The sequence below is a fragment of the Mobula birostris genome, chromosome 4 (assembly GCF_030028105.1).
Source record: "Mobula birostris isolate sMobBir1 chromosome 4, sMobBir1.hap1, whole genome shotgun sequence".
NCBI lineage: Eukaryota > Metazoa > Chordata > Chondrichthyes > Myliobatiformes > Myliobatidae > Mobula > Mobula birostris.
Window position 1 is genome coordinate 83681900 of NC_092373.1, and position 22372 is coordinate 83704271.

General features: G+C 41.7%; 1 protein-coding gene across 1 annotated transcript in view; it reads right to left on the minus strand.

Annotated features, from left to right (window-relative positions):
• Positions 1 to 2706: 2706 nt before the first annotated feature.
• The window catches only part of LOC140197040 (beta-arrestin-1-like), a 45185-nt gene continuing 25519 nt past the window's right edge, over positions 2707 to 22372 (minus strand). The window contains exons 8-14 of the mRNA XM_072256971.1: positions 22073 to 22157; positions 20103 to 20175; positions 17706 to 17843; positions 14672 to 14749; positions 12317 to 12340; positions 8481 to 8539; positions 2707 to 2774 (exon numbers count right to left, since the gene is read on the minus strand). Of these exons, the coding sequence (XP_072113072.1) occupies positions 2707 to 2774; positions 8481 to 8539; positions 12317 to 12340; positions 14672 to 14749; positions 17706 to 17843; positions 20103 to 20175; positions 22073 to 22157 (525 nt within the window). The remainder of the gene's footprint in view (positions 2775 to 8480; positions 8540 to 12316; positions 12341 to 14671; positions 14750 to 17705; positions 17844 to 20102; positions 20176 to 22072; positions 22158 to 22372) is intronic.

Sequence of the window (22372 nt, forward strand, 5' to 3'; positions counted from 1 at the left end):
ATATAAAGAATAAAATACAGAAAGGAAGAAAAATGATTAATAAAATAATAAAAGAGACAAAATAATAGTTAACAACCATTCACTAAGCCACTCCACACAACATACTGCAGGAGGGAACCATGGATACCCAACAGCTTTTCCAGTCTCTCTCAATCTCCAACTCTTAGCACAAGCCACAACCCAGCCTGGGAGAAGACTGCCCCCCCCCCACCTTGCACAAAGACATTGCCCCTTCCTATACCCTTCAAGATCTGTTCAGAAATCCAATCATAACATTTAGCTCAGTGCTTTTCCAGACAGACATGTTTTTCACCATTATCTACTCTCAACCCTGTGGACTGGTACTCACACTAAGTTCCCAAAACATGGCCGTAGAAAGTGCAGTTCCCCCGCACTTTCTCCAAACAGTCCCATTTTCCAGACTTGCTGGAAACTTATTTAAAGCCTGTTGAGCCTATGATTCTGGACCACTCTAAACACTGCTTTCACCTCCCTTCTCTGTATTGGTTCAAATAAAACTCACTCCAGACAAGACTTGCAGTTTTCAAATGGCTCCCACCCTGTAAGATGTCACATTCTCACTCACTGCTTCAAAACAGTGACTCATTGGGAGTTGTTAGAATTATACCTGTAATGAGATGATATAGACATCACAAAGTACTTGGGAAGAAAACAGAAGGCTGGGTAAGAATTAATTCTCCTAGGATTTATGTCCTTAGAGGATTACACAAAACTTCAAGTGCTTTAACAGCACTATGACCTACATTACTTAATGACGACACCAATACAGAGAAGGGAGGTGAAAGCACATTGTGTGAGTGGGCCAGTGTTTAGAGTGGTCTGGCGTTGGCTCAACAGGCTTAGACAAACACAGTCGCAGGCTTTAAGTAACTTTCCAGAAAGTGTTTTTTAACCCCTGTTAGAACATAGGTATTGCACTGAGAATAGGTCCAGAGTTAGGTGGTATGTTTCTTGTGTGAGATGTGGGAACTTTGGAAGACCTCCAGTCTCCCTGTTAACTACATCTCCACAAAGTGCACTGAGCTGCTGCTTCTTAGGGACTGTGTAAAGGAACAGGAGCTGCAGCTTGATGGCCTTCAACTCATTCAGAAGAATGAGGCAGTGATAGTTAGAAGCTGCGGGGGGGGTAGTCACTCCTAAGTTACAAGAAAGGCAACAGACCAGGGAGTGTTGAGATAACTACAGGTCTACTTAAAGCAATAAAAACTAAAACAATTACTCTAAATATTGACACATTTTCAGATTCGTTTCTTTCATTTACACATAACTGGCTGGATTCTGATGAAGATCAGATCAAGGAACAGAAGAGTCAGATTCTTGCCCTTCCTTGAGATCCTCTGTTACTGCCATTGGGCCATGACTATCAAAGTCCTCAAAGTCAATGTCATCGCCATCAGCACTGAGGATGAAGCAGGGGAAGAAAAAAACAGTTTCATACAGTTAATATGAGGAGTACAATGAGAAACCACCAGCCATATCATTAGCAGCTGCTTATCTACTGCTTGATCTTAGAGTAGGTTAAAAGGTCAGCACAACACTGTGGGCTGAAGGACTAGTTCTCTGCTGTAATGATCTAAGTTCTATGTTCTGCGTACAGATGGTGAACAAGACACATCGTATGGGTGTCTGCTACACATTGAGACTTAGAATGCAATGGGCCCAGATTTGCTCTCAAAATTTCAGTGAAAATCTGATAACTAGTTTGCTAAAAGCTTCTGGTGGGCAAGATATGTGCTTATATCAGATAATCCATTTCCCGTAAACAATTACTGGCAAAATCTGGGGCCTTAGAGTGTGATCAAAGCACAGCAGAACTTATATACAAGTCTCCTCCTTGAGTCCACTGCCAAATGCATTTAAGACAAGTACAGTGCCCCGTCAATGTCACATCAGGTGTCAGGATGACACTTGGGGATTTTCAGTCAGCCACTCCTACAGAAGCATGCCTCTGATGCATCCATAAAATCTTCTCCTGTGCTACTTAAAGTAGACATCTCTGAGGAGGTTCTGAGCCAAACATGAGTACTCTAGAATTCCCCTCAAGTTACTTTTTAAATTTACCAGTAAACTGGTAACTTTGAGCTCTCAACTCATGTCCTCACAGTGCTATCTCCTGATTCATGACTTGCCCAACACTCAATTTCCTACTGGTTAACCTTTAAACTGATCCATGTTCCTTGGTCCCCACTTCCTGTGATGCTCCCTCTAATGGTCCTGCACCTACCTGCTTTCATGCAACTGTGTTGCCATACAATGTGCCCCTGGCTGACTTGCCACATCTGCTATTCTGTGCTAATTCCCCATTGCCCATATTCCATAATTTACATGCTTTTTTCAATACCCCTGATGATCCAGCCACCACAACCCTCTGGGCTGGTGAAATGTCACCTCGTCTGAGATTCTCCCACTAATGGAAACATTTCAACATCTACTCTGTAATGCTGCTGAACGTTTTGATAAGATCATCCTTCACTCTTCTAAATTCCTGAATGTCTCATTGAATTTATCAGTAACTATCATGCCTATAGGGTCCTAGGTTTAGTTTCACATCTGCGTAATCAAACTGTCAAAATATTGGCGATCTTTGTCAGGTCATTCCTTTATCTTGTATTTCCAATGCTTATGCTCATATTGGCACAAATTTTCCTAATCAACGTAATCTCCTAATTTTAGTGTCAAATATTTTCACAGAGCCATTTTCTCTGTGAATGTGACAGCATCGATGAAGTAAGATAGAGTCAACAGCAGCTTATCTGTTGGAAAAGAAATATAAAGAAACATAGCTGTTTATATTACAACAAATACATTTAATTCTAATCACCAGGAAATGCAAACAAAGACATTGGCTGAGTTTACTGCAAGGTCTCTGATCTTCAATTGTATCCTTCTGGGAAAGGATGTCAACGTTCCTTTTCCATTTTTAATTTCACAATTCTGCGGCTACAGTGAACGCAGAAAAGGTGCTTGTTTTCAGGATTGCGCATCAGACAAATATGCAAAGAAATATAAGTTTGTACTTACACACTTTCTGATTTACAAATGTCAGGAAGCATAAAAAAATAAGAAAATGTCTCTGATTCATTTGTAAAATATTAATGTACACATGTAGAACAACCACGTAACAGTATAGGATATCAGAACACTTCAACTTCCCAACCTTGGTAATGGTGTTTAAATTTCTCCACACATACCACATCTCATTCGATCCCACTGGTCAGCATTTACTTTCACAAGTTATTGCATCATAATTTTTAATATACCAGAGCATCTTATTTGTTCTTTTACATTGCATTCTAATCCTTTGTGTTGACATTTAAATGGAACACCAACGGTGTGACTAACAATTGAAGAGAATTTCAATAGGCAAGATTCCACCTCAGTCCTCAACATCAAATACAAGAGCACAGACGTAATGTTGAGGCTTTCTAAGGCACTGATGAGGCCTCCCTTGGAGTATTGTGAGCAGTTTTGGGCCTATTATCTAAGAAAAGATGTGCTGACATGGAGAGGGTTCAAAGGAGATTCATGAAAAAGATTCTGGGATTGAAAGGCTTATCATATGATGGATCTATTTAAGGCAGAGGTTGATATATTCTTGATTAGTCAAGGCATGAAAGGATGCAGGAAGAAGGCAGGAGAGTGAGACTGAGTGAGGAAAATTTGGATCAGCCTTGATGAAATGGCGGAACACACTTGATGGGACAAATGGCCTAATTCTGCTCCTATATCGCATGGTCTAATTCCAAAAGATTACTCATTCCCATCCCACCATGTGAAATGAAAAACCAATGGACCAACGTCCTTTTTTGCATCCATTCCATTGAATGTGGCCCCTCAAAGCTGTTCTCCCATTCATTGAGATTATAGCTAATTATGACCAGTACTGAGTCATTCAGAATATTGGCCTTCCCCCAATGTTATTCATGCCTTTCATTAACATAAACCCACCAAAACAACAATTCTGCAGGGTTAGTTGCAATTTTTGGGAGAGTTCTAAACTTTTCTCAACCTTTCCAGATGAAAATGTTTGCTAACTTCACTTTATTCTTGAAAGGCTTGGCTCTAATGTGTAGATTATGATCACTAGCTCCAGATGGTCAGTGAACAGAAATATTTTCTCAATCACACACACAAAATGCTGGAAGAGCTCAGCAAAACAGGCGGCATCTATGGAGGGGAATAAACAGTCCATGTTTCAGGCCAAGACCATTCATCAGGACTGGAAAGGAAGAAGGCAGAAGTCAAAAGAAAAAGGTTGGGACAGGCTGGCAGATGATAGGTAAGACTAAGTGAGGGGGGAGATGAGCAAGATGTGGAGGGGAGGGGGTTGAAGTAAGAAGCTGGGAAGTGATAAGAGGAAGCGGTGAAGGGATAGAGAGAAGGAACATAATAGGAGAGGACAGTGAAATGTGGGAGAAAGGGAAGGAGGAGCAGAACCAAACGGAAGTGATGGACAGGTGAGGAAGCTCTAATGGGGTGACCAGAACTGAACACAGTATTTCAAGTGTGGTCTAAACAGGAGTTTATAGAGCTGCAACATTACCTCACAGCTCTTGAACTCAATCCCCTGACCAATGAAGGCCAGCACACCAAACACCTTCTTAACAGACCAACTAACTTGCGTGGCAATTTTGAGGGACCTAGGGATATGAAACCCAAGAACCCTCCAATTCTCCACACTGCCAAGAATCCTGAACATTAACCCTGTATTCAGCCTTCAAATTTGACCTTCCAATGTGAATCACTTCACCTTTTTGCGGGTTGAACTCCATCTGCCACTTTTCAATCCAGTTCTGCATCCTGTGAATATCCTGTTGTGATTTACAACAATCCTTCCTGCTATCCACAACTTCACCAACCTTTGTGCCATCTGCAGCCTTACTAACCCACCCTTCTACTTCCTCATCCAAGTCATTTAAAAAAAAATCACAAAGAGTAGGGGTCCCAGAACAGATTCCTGTGGAACACCATTGGTCACTGACCTCCAGGCAGAATACTCCCATCTACTATCAACTTCTGCATTTTATGGGCAATCCAATTCTGTATCCACACAGCAAAATTTCCCTGGATCCCATGCCTCTAGACTTTCTGAATGAGCCTACCATTGCCTTACTAAAATCCATATACATCATATCCACTGCTCTACCTTCAGCGATGTGCTTTGTCACTTCCTCAAAATAATTCAATCCGGCTCGTGAGGTATGACTTGCTCTTCACAGAGCATGCTGACTATCCCCAATATCTCAATGCTTCTCCAAATACTCGTAAATCCAGTCTCTAAGAATACTCTCCAATAATAATTTTTAAATATTTTCTTTTTTGTTTTCCCTTTTAGCTCTCCATAATACCTTAAGATCTGCGATCAAATCACCAATTAACCTCAAAAGCTATGTTACCCCTTCCTAAAAATGACTCTAGATTTTTATTTCCAGTATCTCCTCACAATATTGAAGAAAGCATTTGGCCCATTGATTCCACGCTCACTCTTCTCTCATCGCTCAACCCACCCATCCCCTTCAATCATTTAATTCCCTGTAACCTTTCTCTCATTATTCAACAGCCTGTCAAACATGTCTTTGGGATATGAGAGCAAACCGTGGCACTTAGAGAAAAACTACATGGTTCTGAAGAGCTTGAAAACTCTGCATAGGCAGCACCTGAGTTAAATTTGAATCTGGGGCTGCATTCTATTAACCTTTTTGCGATCTGCATGAAATGTTGTCATGCTCCAAGTATTCTCTTTCAAATCTTGGCTTCCAGCTACTTAGTATCCTTTTCTTTCTTTTAAGATTCAGAATGGATAGCCTCACATTAATTTTAACCACTTGCATATTCTGTGAAATTTCCTCCTCTCTGCACTGCTTATAATGCTGGCCTTCACCATGTTATCAGCAAACCTGATGCTGATAGGGGGACCACTTTGTCGTGCATCTTCTCTGCAGTCACTGCAACAGCCAGGATATCCTGGAAGCCAGCAATTTGAATTCTATTTCTGATTCTTACACTGACATGTTTGTTCATGGCCTCCTCTACTGTGATGATGAGACCAGGAGCAGCGTGAAGGAGCAACACTTCATATTCCACCTTGGTAGTCTCCAACCTGAAGATATCAACATTCGATTTCTCTAACTTCCAGTAACCACTCCCCTCTAATCCCCCCACCCCCTCAAAGACCTACCTTTGTTTCCCCTTAACTGTCTGGCCCCATTTTCTTTCCCCTCTACCGCTCTCATGACATACCCATCAGCTTCAGCTTCAGGTTCCTCACTCTGTTTCCCCACCTCCTTTTCTTTATTCCATGGTGCATTGTCCTCTCTTATCTGGTTCTTTCTTCTCCAGTCCTTTGTCACCTTCCATCTGCTCCTGTCATTCCCTCCCTGACTCCTCCTGCCTTTCCCCCTCATTTGGATCCATCAGCTTTTTGGAGCTTAGAAAAATAGAAGGCTATGGGTAACCCTCGGTAATTCCTACTTGGCACAGCATTGTGGGCCAAAGGGCCTGTATTATGCTGTAGGTGTTCTATGTTTCTGTGTTTCTATTAGCTTATATCCCTCCCCCACTCCTATCATTTCATTCTCGCTTCTGCTGTCTCCCTTTCCATTCCTGAGGAAGGGACTCAGCCTGAAACACCGACTGTTCATTTCCCTCCGTGGAGGCTGCCTGACCTGCTAAGTTCCTCCAGCATTTTGCATGTTGCTCTAGATTTCCAGTACCCGCACTCTTGTGTCTGTGTGGTTTCTAAGTTGTCTGTAAATATGGTGGATGGTTGTGGCTGGAAAAGGGGAGACTGTGGGTCATCACTTAGTCGCACTTACCAATTCCTCAAGTGCTACCCATGATCCCTGTTCCGTCTCTGATGCTCAGGCAATGTCAGAGCTAAGTCTATGATCTGCTGTAAGCTCCAAAAGATTCAAAGACTTATAGTGTCTTATAAAGGACAATCACAATATCCTCCTTTATCACTGATGTGATTTCATTCTTAACCATTAAACCTGCTCCATTTCCTCTCAGATTTCTCATTCATTTCAGTAATCTTTAGAAACCTTATCCATTTTTATCTGACTACTTCACACCAACATCTTAGTTATAACCGCCAGGTACAGCCTTCCAGATTGTTGGAGACTGGGGGAGACCTGATAGAGCTTTATAAAATTATGAGAGGGCATAGGTAGGGTAGATGGTGAGTGTCTCTTTCCTGTGGTGGAAATGTCAGTACTAGAGGATTTAGATTTAAGGTGAGAGGGGAACATTTAAGGAAGATGTGCAGGGCATTTTTTTTTAAACAGAGCAGTAGGTGTCCGTAACAATCTGCCAGGAATGGCTGGTAGAAGACATGATAGTGGCATTTAAGAGGCTTTAGAGGGACATATGAAGATGTCAAAGAGATAGGATTTTGGGCTGGCAGATAGGATTAATTTCTTTGGACATTCCTGTACTGTACTATTCTGAGTTCCATGTATAAGAAGCAATTGGGAAGGCAAAAGGATGGCAAAAAGTAAGCTGACCTTCATTGAAAGAGAATTTGAGTATAGATACTTTACTGCAGGTGTATCAGGTCCTGGTGAGACCGAAGCTGGATTATTGTGTCCAGACTTGGTCTCCATTCCTTAAGAACTGTGTAGTTAGAGGGATTGCAGTGAAGGTTCACCAGAATGATTCTGGTGATAGGCAAGAAGGGGGTACTATGAGGAGAGAGAGGCAAACCAGGCCTATCATCTCCAGAATTTAGAAGAATGGAAGGCGACCTCATTGTAATAGAAAACATTCTTCCATGAATTGACAGGGTGGAGGTAGCATGGCTTATCCCAGCAGTGAATCTCTGCGACATAAGGTAGCTCAGATGTTGAGTAGGTTCAAGGCAAAAGTGGATGAATTTCTAGACATGCGATCATAGCATATGGAGTGAGTGCAGGAAAATGACCCTGAGGTATAGTAATTTATCAGCAGTGGCTGGTGAAGTTAGTGCAAGAAGCCAAAACGACTATTCTTCATTTTATTTGTTGTATCCTAATGTTATAACCTTTAAGCTGAATTGGAAAGACCTGGATTAAAATAGGATTTAAGTGGACAGGAGCATCTCCATTTATTTCAGAATGCAGACTCATAATAGTTCAACTCTTTCCTATTCATTTCTACAGACTTCATTTCAGTTCCAGAGATTTTCAATGGATTAAGCTCCATCCTCTTCACTCATTTGAATTAGACACTGTTATTATGGACTGAAGTTGCTGCTATAGTAGGAGTAACGAGTAGATCTGCAGGGAGCAGCTTGCAATGAATCACTATGCTCCAGCACCATCTTGAAAGGCCCTTTCCCCTTATTGCTGTTACAAACCACTTTACTCAATGAACCAAAGCACTTCTCAGTCTCATTCATTGGATAGAATTTAGATTTATCAGGAACTCATGCTACGCATTGCGTGTTTGCTATTCTAATTTGTAATATATTTGTAGCTCACCAGTTGAGGCCTCTTGTGGGGGATTCATGAGCATGAAAGGTAATTCCACAGCGACGTCACTGAAAGGGAGAAACAAATCAGGTAAAATCATACCTCTAAAGTGCTTGAAGGATCTGCAACAGATCAAGGACAGAACACAAAGCGATGGGAAGTGCCGTGGCCTCTCCAGTCTTCCCATATTCAATACAATCAAATCCACTTCTTTTCTCTTAGTTCCCCATTTATCTATAAATATTATAAATAAATTATTGATATAAATCTACCTCTCCCTTCACTATCTCCCGTGATTTACTTCCACGTTCCCTGAGCTAGGGGTCTGACACACTCTACAAGGAGAATGACACTCTTTTCATTCCCCCCACGATGACTGTCCCACTCGTAGAGACATAGAACAGTACAGCACAGGGGTGTGGGGGAATGGGAATCAGATGAATGGGGGTCAGGAGAATAGGCCCTGGACAGGGCTGCGAAAGTGGGCAGCTATCCCCAGAGAAGGAGAAGTTGGAAGTTCAAGCAACACACATTTCCAGCATCTGCAGAATTCCTTGAAGTTGGAAGTTGGAAGGTCTGAAAGAAAGGGGTTTGTGGGAGGGTTGGATAATTCTACAAGGCCAGTGGAGGAGGGAAGAGGCTCTAAGACAAAGAGAAATAGTGTCATAAAATGAGGGACTTTCTCCCTCACCCTCCATCATAGACCCACACTCACATATAAGGTGAACCTCTACTCATCATTCACAGTACAATGTTAAGGTAATTCGCAATCCCAGGACTTCAGATGTTGAATAAGAAACTCTTATCTGCTAACTGGTACATGGTTCCTGTCTCCTCTATTCTTTTTTCTTGATTGACAGAGATGTCTCTGTGATATCTACGGTTCCTTACCATTTTTGCCATCTTATAATTTTCTTATGTGGGCCCATGTTTACTGCCTCTGCTCTTTTCCAGAAACTTCAATAATTTGTTTATATCTCAGAATGGTTAACCTTGGCTATATTTTTCACATTTCCAAAATCCTCCCAGTTTTCTTAATTGTTGCTTTGGACAATATCACCAGGATTTCCATTCAATCTTTCATTTTTTAATCCATTGTGCCCCGCCGTATTTCATTCCAAAGAAATGAACCCCTCCACGTGCTACACATTGTACATCTGAATGTTTGCCAACACTTATCCAGGGAGTGAGAACACAAAATACACACAGAGAGAAGGAAATTGCAGCACTGAATTAGGCAAAAGGAGACTGTAAAATACAATAAATAAGAGAAGGAGAAACAGAGCAGAAAGGCAGAGAGAGAGGGTGAGAGAGAGTGAGAGAGATGCTAAGAGTAAGTAAACAATATGTTCATTTGGTGCTGGTGAGGCCTCACTTGGAATATTGTGAGCAGTTTTGGGCCCCTTATCTAAGGAAGGATGTGCTGTCATTGGAGAGGGTTCAAAGGAAGTTCACAAAAATGATTCCAAAATTAAAAGTCTTGTCACGTGAGGAGTGTTTGACGGCTCTGGGCCTGAACTCACTGGAATTCAGAAGAATGGTGTGGGGATGGGGGAGGATCTCATTGAAACCTATCGAATTTTGAAAGGCCTCGATAAAGTGGATGTGGAAAGAATGTTTCCTATGGCGGGAGAATCTAAGACCAAAGGACTCAGCCTCAGAATAGAGCGACGTCCATTTCGAATGGAGATCAGGAAGAACTTCTTTAGCCAGAAAGTGATGAATCTGTGGAATTCATTGCCATGGGCGGCTGTGGAGGCCAAGTCATTATGTATATTTAAGGTAGAGGTTGATGGATTCTTGATTTAGTCAGGGCGTGAAGGGATACGTGGAGAACGAAGGAGATTGGGGCTAAGAGGGAAATGACAGGCACACGGGCTTTAGAATGCTTCTGTTCGTATTTCAGTGTTAGAAGAGGAAGTCAGCAGAAGGAGGCAGAGCAAGGCTGAGGTCAGTGATGTCAAAGCAAACTGTCTGTGTGTTTTCATTCCTAGTTGTTTCAAGATGACAGAAGTTTACTCAGACAAACCTCTCACTGACAGATGACATTCTGTATCTGTGCTTTAATCATGAGTCCTGAATTGCTGAGAAGGCACATCTTGTCTGCAATCTTCTCGTTTATCTGTAGGGATAGTATAGTGGGCTTACAAAGGACTGTTACAGTGTGGAAGCTTCATGGACTTTTCTGAGATATCGGGTATAGATCTTCAGCACTCACTTCCTGAAGTCATGGGCAACTTTGACACTGAATGAAAGGAATCTTTCTCTGTTGACAGGGAGTGCTGGGTTTTGACATGTGCACTTTGCTATACAAAATTGTGTCAGAGTGACTCATTCAGGCCCAGGGGAGATGCTGATGTTGCTTTACTTTGTCACATTGATGTGGCTTTTGCCCCCTAAATTTTCCCCTGAGAGGGGGAATTATCCAAGATGTGTACAGTGATATTTCTCAGCTTTGTCACGAAGCAGCTATCTGTTCTTCATGAGTGGCAGACAGTAGACAACAACAGGATAAGTGGTCATAAACAGTGTCTTAATCCAATTATTCCACATGAACCTTGAATAATTTTGGTTCAGAGTTGCATTCATATAAATCCAGTCTAATTCCTTGGTATTGAATCCATCTCTAGTCTGTGAGGATTTGATGTATTGGAGATTGTTTTTAGTGACAATACAAATACTGGTAGATATTTAACACTCAAAGTGAATGACTTCTATGATGGACAACCTTCCTATTTTATGTCAAGCAGAGGGACAAAAATCTAACGGATGAAACTGAGCTTCCTCAAATTGTAGGGTAACTCGACTGAAACTCAGGATTCAAGATTGTTTAATGTCATTTCCTGTCCACAAGTGTAAATGAGAACGAAATAATTGTTACTCCAGATATGATGCAGCACAAAAAACACAGAAGATAAAGAACACAATAACAATTAAAAATCAATAAATATAAATACATAAGATAATTTATACACGTACTGTAGAATGATTGCATGTACATGAAGTGATGGTAGATACAGGAGTGTCTGTATATAAGGTGACTCTGACAAGAAATGATAAAGTAGTGGTGGTTGGGGGTTTTTAGTGAGTGGAGGTGTTGATCAGCTTTACTGCTGAGGGAAAATAACTGCTTTTGAGTCTGGGGGTCCTGGCATGGATACTACGTAGCCTCAATGGGACAAACAGTCCATGAGCAGGGTGGGTGGGATCCTTCATGATCTTACTGTACCTTTCTGTATATATGTCCTTGATGGTGGATAGGCTGGTGCCATTGATGCATAAGGCGGTTTTGACTACTGGTTGTAGAGCCTTACTGTCTGCTGAGCAGTTTATTTACCACGCAGTGATGCAGATTGTTAGGATGTTCTCTACTGTGCACCTGTAGAAAGACGTGAGTATGGATGTGCAAAGTCCGGCTCTCTTCAATCTCCTCAGAAAACAGAGGTATTGGTGAGCTTACTTGACTGTGTAGGATGTGTTCTGGGACCATGAGAGGTTGTGTGTGATGTGCACTCCCAAGAGCTCGAAGTTGCTCACAGATTCCGCTGCTGCATCACCGATATAAAGTGGGGTCCCAGTGCTGAGTATTCTTCTGAAGTCAATAACCTCTCTTTAGTTGACATTAAGGAAGAGCTTCTTCGCCTGACACTAGGCCTTGAGCTCCTCCACTTCCTCCCTGTAGACCGTCTCATTGTAGTTGGTGATGAGCCCCACCGCTGCTGTGTCATTGGTGAACTTGGGGGGTTGGGACAGTTACCCATATTAAGGATGATGGGGAGGGCGGGCCGGTTCACAACAGGGAGACAATCTATTTCAAATTTCAACTGCTTCAGATATCTTCTTACCTGAACAGCACATCTCCCAGCATTCTGAAAGTAAAACAAACGGTCAGTATAAACTGTAAGAGTGGACTTGACATTTCTGGATGAGTGCAGTCACAACAATCTTAGCACACCTTTCATTACGGATATGCTGCCTTTGAGGCAAAAACAAATTGCAGAGTTATGAAGAGAGAATAGTCTTTAATGAAAACCAGCCTTCTGTCCTTTGATGCCAGCTACAGTTCCTAATCCCTTAGGAATGCAGCCAACATAATCAAAGATCCCTCCTATCTCAGTCATTCAGCCTTCTTCCCCCTCCCATCCATAGGGGAGAAGTTACTAAAGATTCAGAACAACACACACACAAAGTGCTGAAAGAACTTAGTGGTTCAAGCAGCATTTACGAATGAAAATGAGCAGTCAACTTTTTAAGCCTAGACCCTTCATCAGGATGCAGCCAGTGAATGTTTATTTTCCTCCATAGGTGCTACCTGACTCCCCTGAGTTCCTCCAGCATTTTGTGTGTATTGATCCAGATTGCCAGCTTCTGCAGTCTCTGTTGTGTCAAAGATTCAGAACATGTACCAACAGGCTCAAGGACGGAAGAAGGGTCTCGGCCCAAACTATTGACTATCTATTCATTTCCATAGATGCTGCCTGACTTGCTGATTTCCTCCAGCATTTGGTGTGTGCTGTCAAGGACAGCTTATACGCTGGTGTTACAAGGTTCTTGAATGGACCTCTTCTACAAAAAAGTTGTAATCTTGATCTCTCAATTTGCCTCATCATGAGCCTTGCATATTAGTTATCTATCTGCATTTCCTCTGTAATTGTAACACGTTAGTTACCTATCTGCATTTCCTCTGTAACTGTAACACGTTAGTTATCTATCTGCATTTCCTCTGTAACTGTAACATGTTAGTTATCCATCTGCATTTCCTCTGTAACTGTAACACGTTAGTTATCCGTCTGCATTTCCTCTGTAACTGTAACACTTTACCTTGCATTCTGTTTTTCTTCTCCCTTTGTACCACCTCACTGTACTTATGTAAGGAATGAACTTGCCTTTACAGGCCTGTCTGGATGGCCTGTAAACACAGTTTTTCACTGTGTCTCAGTACATAGGACCATAATAAACCAATGACCCCATACCAACTAAATTCAAGCTTAATGTTTCCTGATTTTGCCTCTTCTTCACTGTGAGATACTCAGCGATAGGTGGTGAGAGGGAGGGGGGTGGAGGAGGAGGAATTCAGAGGTAATAACTAAATCCAAGTTGAATCAAGCTGTGATCACATCTATGTTTCCTGGGCAAGTCCAACATCCTTTTCTGAAAGTAAGTGAAATACTGGTGGCAGGGACCTGGTACAAGTCAGTGAGTAGCTGAGTTTCACCCTGAACACAGCATGAGCCCACTGAGGCCCTGAGGAAGATATCCTCTTCTTTAAAATACTTTCTTGCTCTGGGTGTTGGCTTGGGTCAGACCATGGGACATTCTCCATTGAATGGAAAGAATGGAGTTTACAGCCTTTGTGAAACCAACACTCCCACCCCTCCCTCACTGTCTCCCTCTCTGCTTTATGGGAAAGCAGACTAATTGCCGAGCTGATTATAATTTTTCTATTGAACAATCACAGTTTAACCCTTCACCATATTGTTCTGTGCAACAGAGGCTATATATACATAGTCCCATGTTATTCTAAGGCCCCTGCAGCGGAAGTTGTTCATTCTCTGCTGTCTCCAGCAGAACTGCAATCAGATAATTATTTTATTATCAAGTTAAATTTTACAGGAAGTACTGAAGCTAAATGAAATCTGCAATATGTTGTTACTGGAGGAGTGAGCACTGTGGAGGTTCAGCAGCCAAGAAGAACATGCTGGAATATCTCAGCAGGTCAGGCAGCATCTGTACAGGGAAATGAACAGTGAACTATTAATTTCCCCTCTATAGCTGCTGCCTGACCCACTGAATTCTTCCAGTATTTTGTTTATTGCTCTAGGTTCTCCATTTCCAGACATTTGTGCCACCACTGTGGAAGTTCACATTGTCCCATTCAGGAAAACAAAAAAGCACAAGGCTGAATCTCAGAGACACTGGAGATAAACAAAATTACTAAGGCCAGTTTATACTGTAAGCTTCAGATTCATGGTACATTTGATCTGCGTCTGTGTCTGTTCCTCACATCCCTCCCCCACTGTGAGAAGGTCTCAGAATCATTTCACATTTTAATTTCATTTCAGTAAAATGAGACAATTGGGAGCTACAGTCCAATTATTGGTGAGTTCTTTGGAGTTCTTGAAAAAAGGAAAATTTATTAGACAATCTTGGAGAATTCAGATCAAGAAAAAGAAGAATCACAACTGGCATGTGACACTTACCCAGAAACAATTAGCTTCACCTGAACTTTATAGGAAACAAGAATTCCCCAAACTTCCCGATCTATTCCTTCCTTTAAGCTGGAAACAGAAAGTAACTGTGTTAACCGGTTAGAGGAAGAGGGATAATAAAACCAAACAGTTACATATAAGACCACAAGATATAGGAGCAGAATTAGGCCATTTGGCCCATCGAGTCTGCTCCACTATTTCATCATGGCTGATCCATTTTCTCTCTCAGCCCCAATCTCCTGCCTTCTCCCCGTATCCCTTCATGTCCAGACTATATGTGGAGAAAGAACATGGTAAGTAAAATTAAAACATGATAGTGGTTGGAGAAAAGTAAGTTAAAGTTTAAGGCCAATAACCTTCAATAATCAGGTACAGCAGTGGGGAAAGGGAAGAAAAAAAACAGATGGCTTGGAAAAGGGTGGAGAGATTAAATGGCGAAATGCTGATGCAAAATGAAAAGGGATGGGAATGTGACAAGTAGGTAAAAGATGGGTCGGCAGTGGGTATAATATAAAATTGTTGAACATAGATCCAAATTTTGTAAGCTGCCTAATTGTGTATGGGGTTCTTTGCCATTTAACTGATTACCTTTCCTGCTTGTGCTTGATTGACAAGCCCATGGACTTTTAGAACCTTTCTGCCTTCATCCTTTTTCCATAGATAAACTCGGAATTTAACTGTCTCCAGAGCTAGTTGGAGTTGAATGGAATGTGTTTTCGAGCTAGCACTGTTTAACTACTTCGACAACATGCATTGTTTGAGTTAACTCTGCACTGAGATTGTGAGGTTGCAGAACTGGCTGATAAATTCCAGGCTGCTTATTTTAGGATTCTTAATGATTCACTTTCATCAGGGCACTCAAGGAAGGGAACAATTTGCTTCATTCAGTTTTTGCCAATTCCCTTAATCTTGAAAAATTCAAACAAGTTATCTTGGTGTCTTTCTCTCTAAAATAAAGAATTGTTGTATAACGAAAGTCAACATAGTCTCCTGCCAATGTACCAGAAGAGGGCTGAAAATGTACACAAAGTGCCAATGATCTGATGTGACTGAATTTCCAATCAGCTGTGAGAATGGTAGCATAGTGGTTAGCACAATGATTTACAACACCAGCGGCCCAGGTTCAAATCCTGTCACTGCCTGTAAGCAGTTTGTATGTTCTCTCTGTGACCGCGTGGGTTTCCTCCGGGTGCTCTGGTTTCCCCCCACAGTCCAAAGACATACCGGTTGGTAGGTTAATTGGTCGTTGTAAATTGTCCCTTGATTAGGCTCGGGTAAATTCTGGGGATTGTTGGGCAACGTGGCTTGAAGGGCTGGAAGAAGGGCCTACTTCACCCTGTATCTCAATAAAATAATTAAATAAAATCAGCAAGAGTTACAAGAGGAGATTTCAAAGGGAAAGCCATGACTCCTATAAAGTGGGCATTGTGACAATCGACGCACACATGTCATGCTGCATCTTATGTGCATTTGGAGCTTTGGATGGTTGTAAGGCAATGATCTTGTCCGATGATGTGTGAGAGTGAATGACACATGCAAGTCATCAACTTAAGGAGCTTGTATGGTATCAGAGTGCCTTCAGCATGAGGGATATCTCTTATATAATACAGTCAGAGAAGGTCATCATCACTTGAGGCTTTGACCTCTCACCTTTTCTAAGATGCATTTTCGGATGCTGGAAGGTTTACTTTCACAGAAGTTCCATTTGCAATACAACACAGAAATGTACAGTCATCGAGTTATGGAGCTATATAGCACGGAAGCAGGCACTTGGCCCAACATGCCCATGCCAACCAAGCCCACCTAACCTAATCTTATATTTGGCCCATATCCCTCTAAACCTTTCCTATCCACGTACCTGTCTAACTGTGCTTTAAATGCTGGTTCTGTATCTGCTCAACCACTTCCTCTGACAGCTTGTTCTATATATTCACCAATCCTCTGCGAGAAGAGTGTTGCCCCTCAGGTCCCTTTTAAATCATTCCTTTCTCACCTTGAAGCTATTCCCTCGAATCTTTGATTCCCTTTCCTTGGGAAAATGACTATGTTCATATATCTCGTGTCATATGATTGTTGGCACAAACACGGGCTCCCATTCATTAATTCAGATGTTTCCCACCACTGCTTATGAATATGACAGCAATTTCTGAACAAAATATATGTCAGTGCAGAAACATCAAGCAGTACACATCTGATGACACCGCATGCAGCTTGTAAACCTAACCTGCAGAGTGGAACTCATGCAAGTCCCGGGCTTCTTAGCCAATAGGGTATAATGCCTGCATCAAGCATGGACAATGCACAACAGTCTTTTGACCTTTACCAACATCGCAAGACCCACATTAATATACATAGTTAGAGTCCTTATCTAGAAGAAAGGCAAATTTGCCATAGAAGGGAGTGCAAATAAGATTTGTTAGACTCATTGCTGTGATGGTGGGTTTACCCTGTGAGTAGATGAGGCCTGTGTCCTCTAGAATTTAGAGGAATGAGAGATAATCTCATTACAAGTCTGCAAAATTCTTGCAGGTTTCATCAAGGTGGATGCTGGGAGGACGTCTGCCCAGGATGAAGAGTCTGGAACCAGGGTCAACAGTCATAAAACAAGGAGCAGGCCATCTGGGACTGAGATACGGAGAAGTTTCTTCACTTTGAGATTAGCAAATGGCTGGAAGTGTCTACCGCAGAAGACTGTGGAGGGTTAATCATTAAATTCTTTCAAAGGTGAGAGTGACAAATGATGTTAAAGGAGACGATGATTGAGCAGGAAAATAGCATAGAGGTAGAAGATCACCCTAACGACCTAAATGAAAGTTAGAAACAGCTGAAAGGTCAGTTGGTCTATCCCTGCTCCTTTATGGGTTTGCGCGCTTACAATAAAATGAAACGATTGTGATGGTGACCAGGTGCAAGCACCAAATTCCTCATACAAGCATAATGTGTTTTATAAAGAAATGGCTCTTTGAATTTGTTAACCCATTGTCCATGCAGTACTCAGACCTTCTGAAAAGAATATGTATCTTACATGGTGGTAGAAGCCAAGTTGGTGTCCTCATGTCTGAGTTTTCCATCCAGGGCCAAGCCATGCTTCTCACGGTTATTGGCAATTATGGGATAGAGCGAGTAGACCTTTTTCAGAGTAGAACCTGGACTGATCTGTTCCCTGAGCAAGAATGCACATATCAGTACAAATAAAATGCAAAGAAACACAAACCATTATACAGGGTTGCACACCACTTCAAACACCCCAAGCAGTCATGCAGCTACCATGTACAGCTCCCACCCATCAGAGTTGGAAGCAAATAATAAATATTGCAAATGTAGTCTGTAAGCATTCTATGCATATCCACCAAACATCCCTTAACTTGCAGAAGCATCTGATGTATTTTTCATGAACACCTAAAATTTATTGCAATTTGATCTGTGAAAAAATTCAAAAAAACCCAATCTAAAATTTCCTGATAATACTTACACTTACAGGAGTGAAGTATGAACACAAGCCAATGATACTTTGCAAAGAAGGTTCATAAAATATAGCACTCATAACCATTTGTTCAAAAGTCAATTCATCCAAACTGCCCCTTCCCTCAAACTGACTACCCCCTCAGTTCAATGGACCATGTTGTTGGGATTGCTTATGGTGAGGCCATTTATCCTGTAACCAGATTTGCAGACATATTTTACCCTTGGTTAAGGTTACCTTTTACCAATGACCTACGTGTAGATGTGGTGACCAGGTAATCAACTGAGCCATATTTTGGTTTAATATTCCTTCTGCTGCTACAGCTAATCTGAAATACTTTAATGTTAGCTCAAAGGAGTTCAAATTTAACCCACTGCTCTGCCCTTGATTCATAAGACCAGCAATCAATGAAGCAGTCTATTTTTTTAGCTGCATCAATTACTTGAACTAATGTTTGATTCTCACCTTGCCAGCGTACTATAGCCAATTTCAGATCAATTCCTGGCTCTATTAATTGAAGGTAGATTGATGCAAATGAATTTAAGCAGGTAACTTGCACATTTTCCCTTTTATGCTTCTAAAGGAAGCGGAGGTCTCTGATATTTTAATTGTGATGCATTTTAGGACAGAAAGTAAAACTTAGGACAACAGATATAGGAAACAAAGACAATGGGCAGAATGGAGTTACATGTCTGACAGTAATGATCTTGGGGTCAAATATACCCAACAAAAACTCAAGAGGAGTTAAAGTCATTACAACATAAAGGAGGTCATGGAACCATCTCTGCAGTGTAACAAGTTCCATTTAAATGCAGGGGTTCCCAACCAGGGGCCCACAGATCCCTTGCATAATGGCATTGGTCCGTGGCATAAGAAAAGGTTGAGAATCCCTGATTTAACTACCTTTTCCCATTGTCCTGCATGAAGTTTTCAAATAAACACAGAACATTGAACAGACCAGGACAGAAACAGGACCTTCTGCCAATATTGTCCGTGCAGCCAAATTAAACTTATCCTCCCTGCCTGCACAGAGTCTCATTCCTTCCATTCTATTCTTGTTCGTTTGTCTGTCTTAAAGGCCACTATCATATTTGCACCCCTGCAGTGCATTCCAAGAACCTGCTGCTGTGTGTGTGAAAATCACAAATCTCTTTTAAACTTTCCCACTCTTACTTTAAGCATATACCATTTCTACCTCAGTAAATTTACCCTATTACCAGGGGTGCAGTGCTAGCCGGAGCACGTACAGAGCATCTTTAAGAAAAAAGCCAAAATAAACAAGCTAATTAATTAGGTGCCGCCCAGGGTGATTTGAGTATCCCAGAAACTGCTGATCTGGGATTTTTATGCACAACAGACTCTGGAGTTTACAAAGAATGGTGCCAAAAAACAAAAAAAAAATCCAGGGAGTGGATTTAACAAGGTGTTTTCGCTCACAGAACAGCCATTCGCATTTCTGAAGTTTCAGCAGTTTCTGAGATACTCAAATCACCCTGGGCGGCACCTAATTAATTAGCTTCTTTATTTCGGCTTTTTTCTTAAAGATGTGCCAGACGCGCTCTGGTGGGCTCCAGCTAGCACTGCACCACTGCCTATTACTCTGTTCTATTGATGTTCCTCACAGTTTTCTATACTTCCATCAGATCTGTCCTCAGCCCCCCGTGATCTGGAGAAAACATTCCAAGTTTGTTCAAACTTTACAATAATACACAACTTTAACTGTTAAGCATGTTACATTCTGAAATAATTAAAATTTATTTGGACGAGTTATGATTAGATCCAGCGATTCCCACTTCTCTTCTGGGACCGAGTAGTTGTTTTGTGTATGTGCAGAGGTTCATTCTTGGGAGCTTTGAAAATTCCTCATCCATTCCCATCATTCCAGAGAGAGGATATTGCCACTACTATGCCAGGAAGCTGTACTAAAAGCAGGGAAAATTGACAGAAAGTTGCACTTACTCCACTTCCTGTTCAGCCACTGTCTGGCTGTACTTGTCATGTGAGTATAGGACCACACTTGAAATCTGATTAGCTGTGGGCAAAGGCAAAGCAATTAATATTCTCTGAATACCTCAAAGAAACTTCCTCACGTTCAAGGCCGGATGTGGTTCACTTTATCTGCGAATAATGCCAGACTTGCCAAGAAAGAGCTTTTACAGAATTAGGTCATTACAAGCTCACTAAAACTACAGAAGAAACTGAAGTAATTACGGCTAAGTGCAGAAATCACGGGTGCTAATTTGCTCTCAGGAAGGCCGACATGTTCCCATCAGCACTTACCAGGTAGACAGAGGAAAACATCAATGCACAGTGTGTTCCCAAAGCCGCTTTAAGGAAGTGTAACTGACTCCCCAGAGACCCAAGAGTCTGCAGATGCTGGGGTCTGGAGCAACAATCGGCAGAAGGTGCTCAGTGGATTGGGCAGCCTCTGCGGAAGGGAAGTTCCATGGGCAGACTGTTTGTTTCTCCTGGCAATTTCTGACCCATGACCACTCAGTTGTGAAGCAACATTTAGATGATATATGGCAGCTGGGATCCATGCATCAGGAGCAGGCAGAAACCCCACAGTGGAAATATATCACACCTCACATTTCCCCATCTGCCCATCCCATTGGCTGTCACTGCCCCATCTGTGGAAGAGTTTGCTGTTCAGCAGCCACCTCAGAACCCACAAAGCGCTAGCAGAAGAAAGTCAACCTTGATCCCACGGGACTGCTGAAGAAAGACATTGGTGTGATGAATCGGGGACCTACTCTGGCTGCTCTGGGAGCAGATCTGGGACTCAGGCTGGTTCAGGATACTGTTGGCTTGCTTCTATTGTATGCAGAGTGTGTTTTTCTCTCTCTCTCTTCCTCTGCACTGTTCTTTTCGATTTTTTTTAGTTGGGTATTCGGGTTTCTTGCTTTGTGGCTGCCTGCTAGCAGACAAATTTCAAGGTGTATAATTTATACATTCTTTGTTAATAAATATGCTTTGAATCTTGAATCTTTTGAAAAAAGACTTCTTAATGTGTTTTAAATCATTAGTTTAGATATAAACTTGAATTGATTTGAATTGACTTTATTTCTTACATCCTTCACATACATGAGGAGTAAAAATCTTTACGTTACATCTCCATCTAAATGTGCAATTATAGTAACTTATAATAACTTATAATAAATAGAACAGTCAATGTAACATAGAAATACACTCAAATCAGTGTGAGTTAATCAGTCTGACGGCCTGGTGGAAGAAGCTGTCCCAGAGCCCATTGGTCCTGGCTTTTATGCTGAGGTACTGTTTCCCAAATGGTAGCAGCTGGAATAGTTTGTGGTTGGGGCAACTTGGGTCCCCAATAATCCTAAAGGCCCTTTTTACACACCTGTCTTTGTAAATGTCCTGAATCATGGGAAATTCACAACTACAGATGCGCTGGGCTGTCCGCACCTCTCTCTGCAGAATCCTGTGATTGAGGGAAGTACAGTTCCCATACCAGGCAGTGATGCAGCCAGTCAGGATGCTCTCAGTTGTGCCCCTGTAGAAAGTTCTTAGGATTTGGGGGCCCACACCAAACTTCCTCAACCGTCTGAGGTGAAAGAGGCACTGTTGTGCCTTTTCACCACACAGCTGATGTGTATAGCTGTTGCTGCAAAATTTCATGACATACTGTATGTTAGTGATAATAAACTTGATTTTGATTCTGATTTTACAACAAGGTTCAGAAATTACCCAGGTCTTCTTTCCACACTGGGTGCCCTGAGAGGCTCAGAATCACAGCGTAGGCTGAGAACAGGCCTAAGCCAGTAATCTCATTGTGAAACATTGTTATCCAGCTCCATCTGGATCCAAATTCCAATACATCAGAAGTATTTTGCATTTGATTTAGGGCATACAAGTAAGTTTTACTTTGATACAAAGCCTGGTTCTGATGTCCCGTTCTGTTTCCCTACCTGTTATTTTGAGTTTCTTCACAGTCTTGTTGGAATGGTTGATCACCTCAACATTCACTTGAACAGGTTCACCATGGTAAAAGATCTATTAAACAGTGCATTTCAAGTCAGGAGAGTATTTCATAAAGATAATATTTGGCAAACCATTGTGCTAGCTTTACAACATCAGACTGAAGAATTGCTTCCTGAAATCATTCCTGCAGAGACTAGGTATTAGTTTGTATCCGTGTACCATTCTTCTACAATTATAGCTTAACTCTACCCTATTGAGTAACTTTTCAATTTCTTGCCCAAGTACCT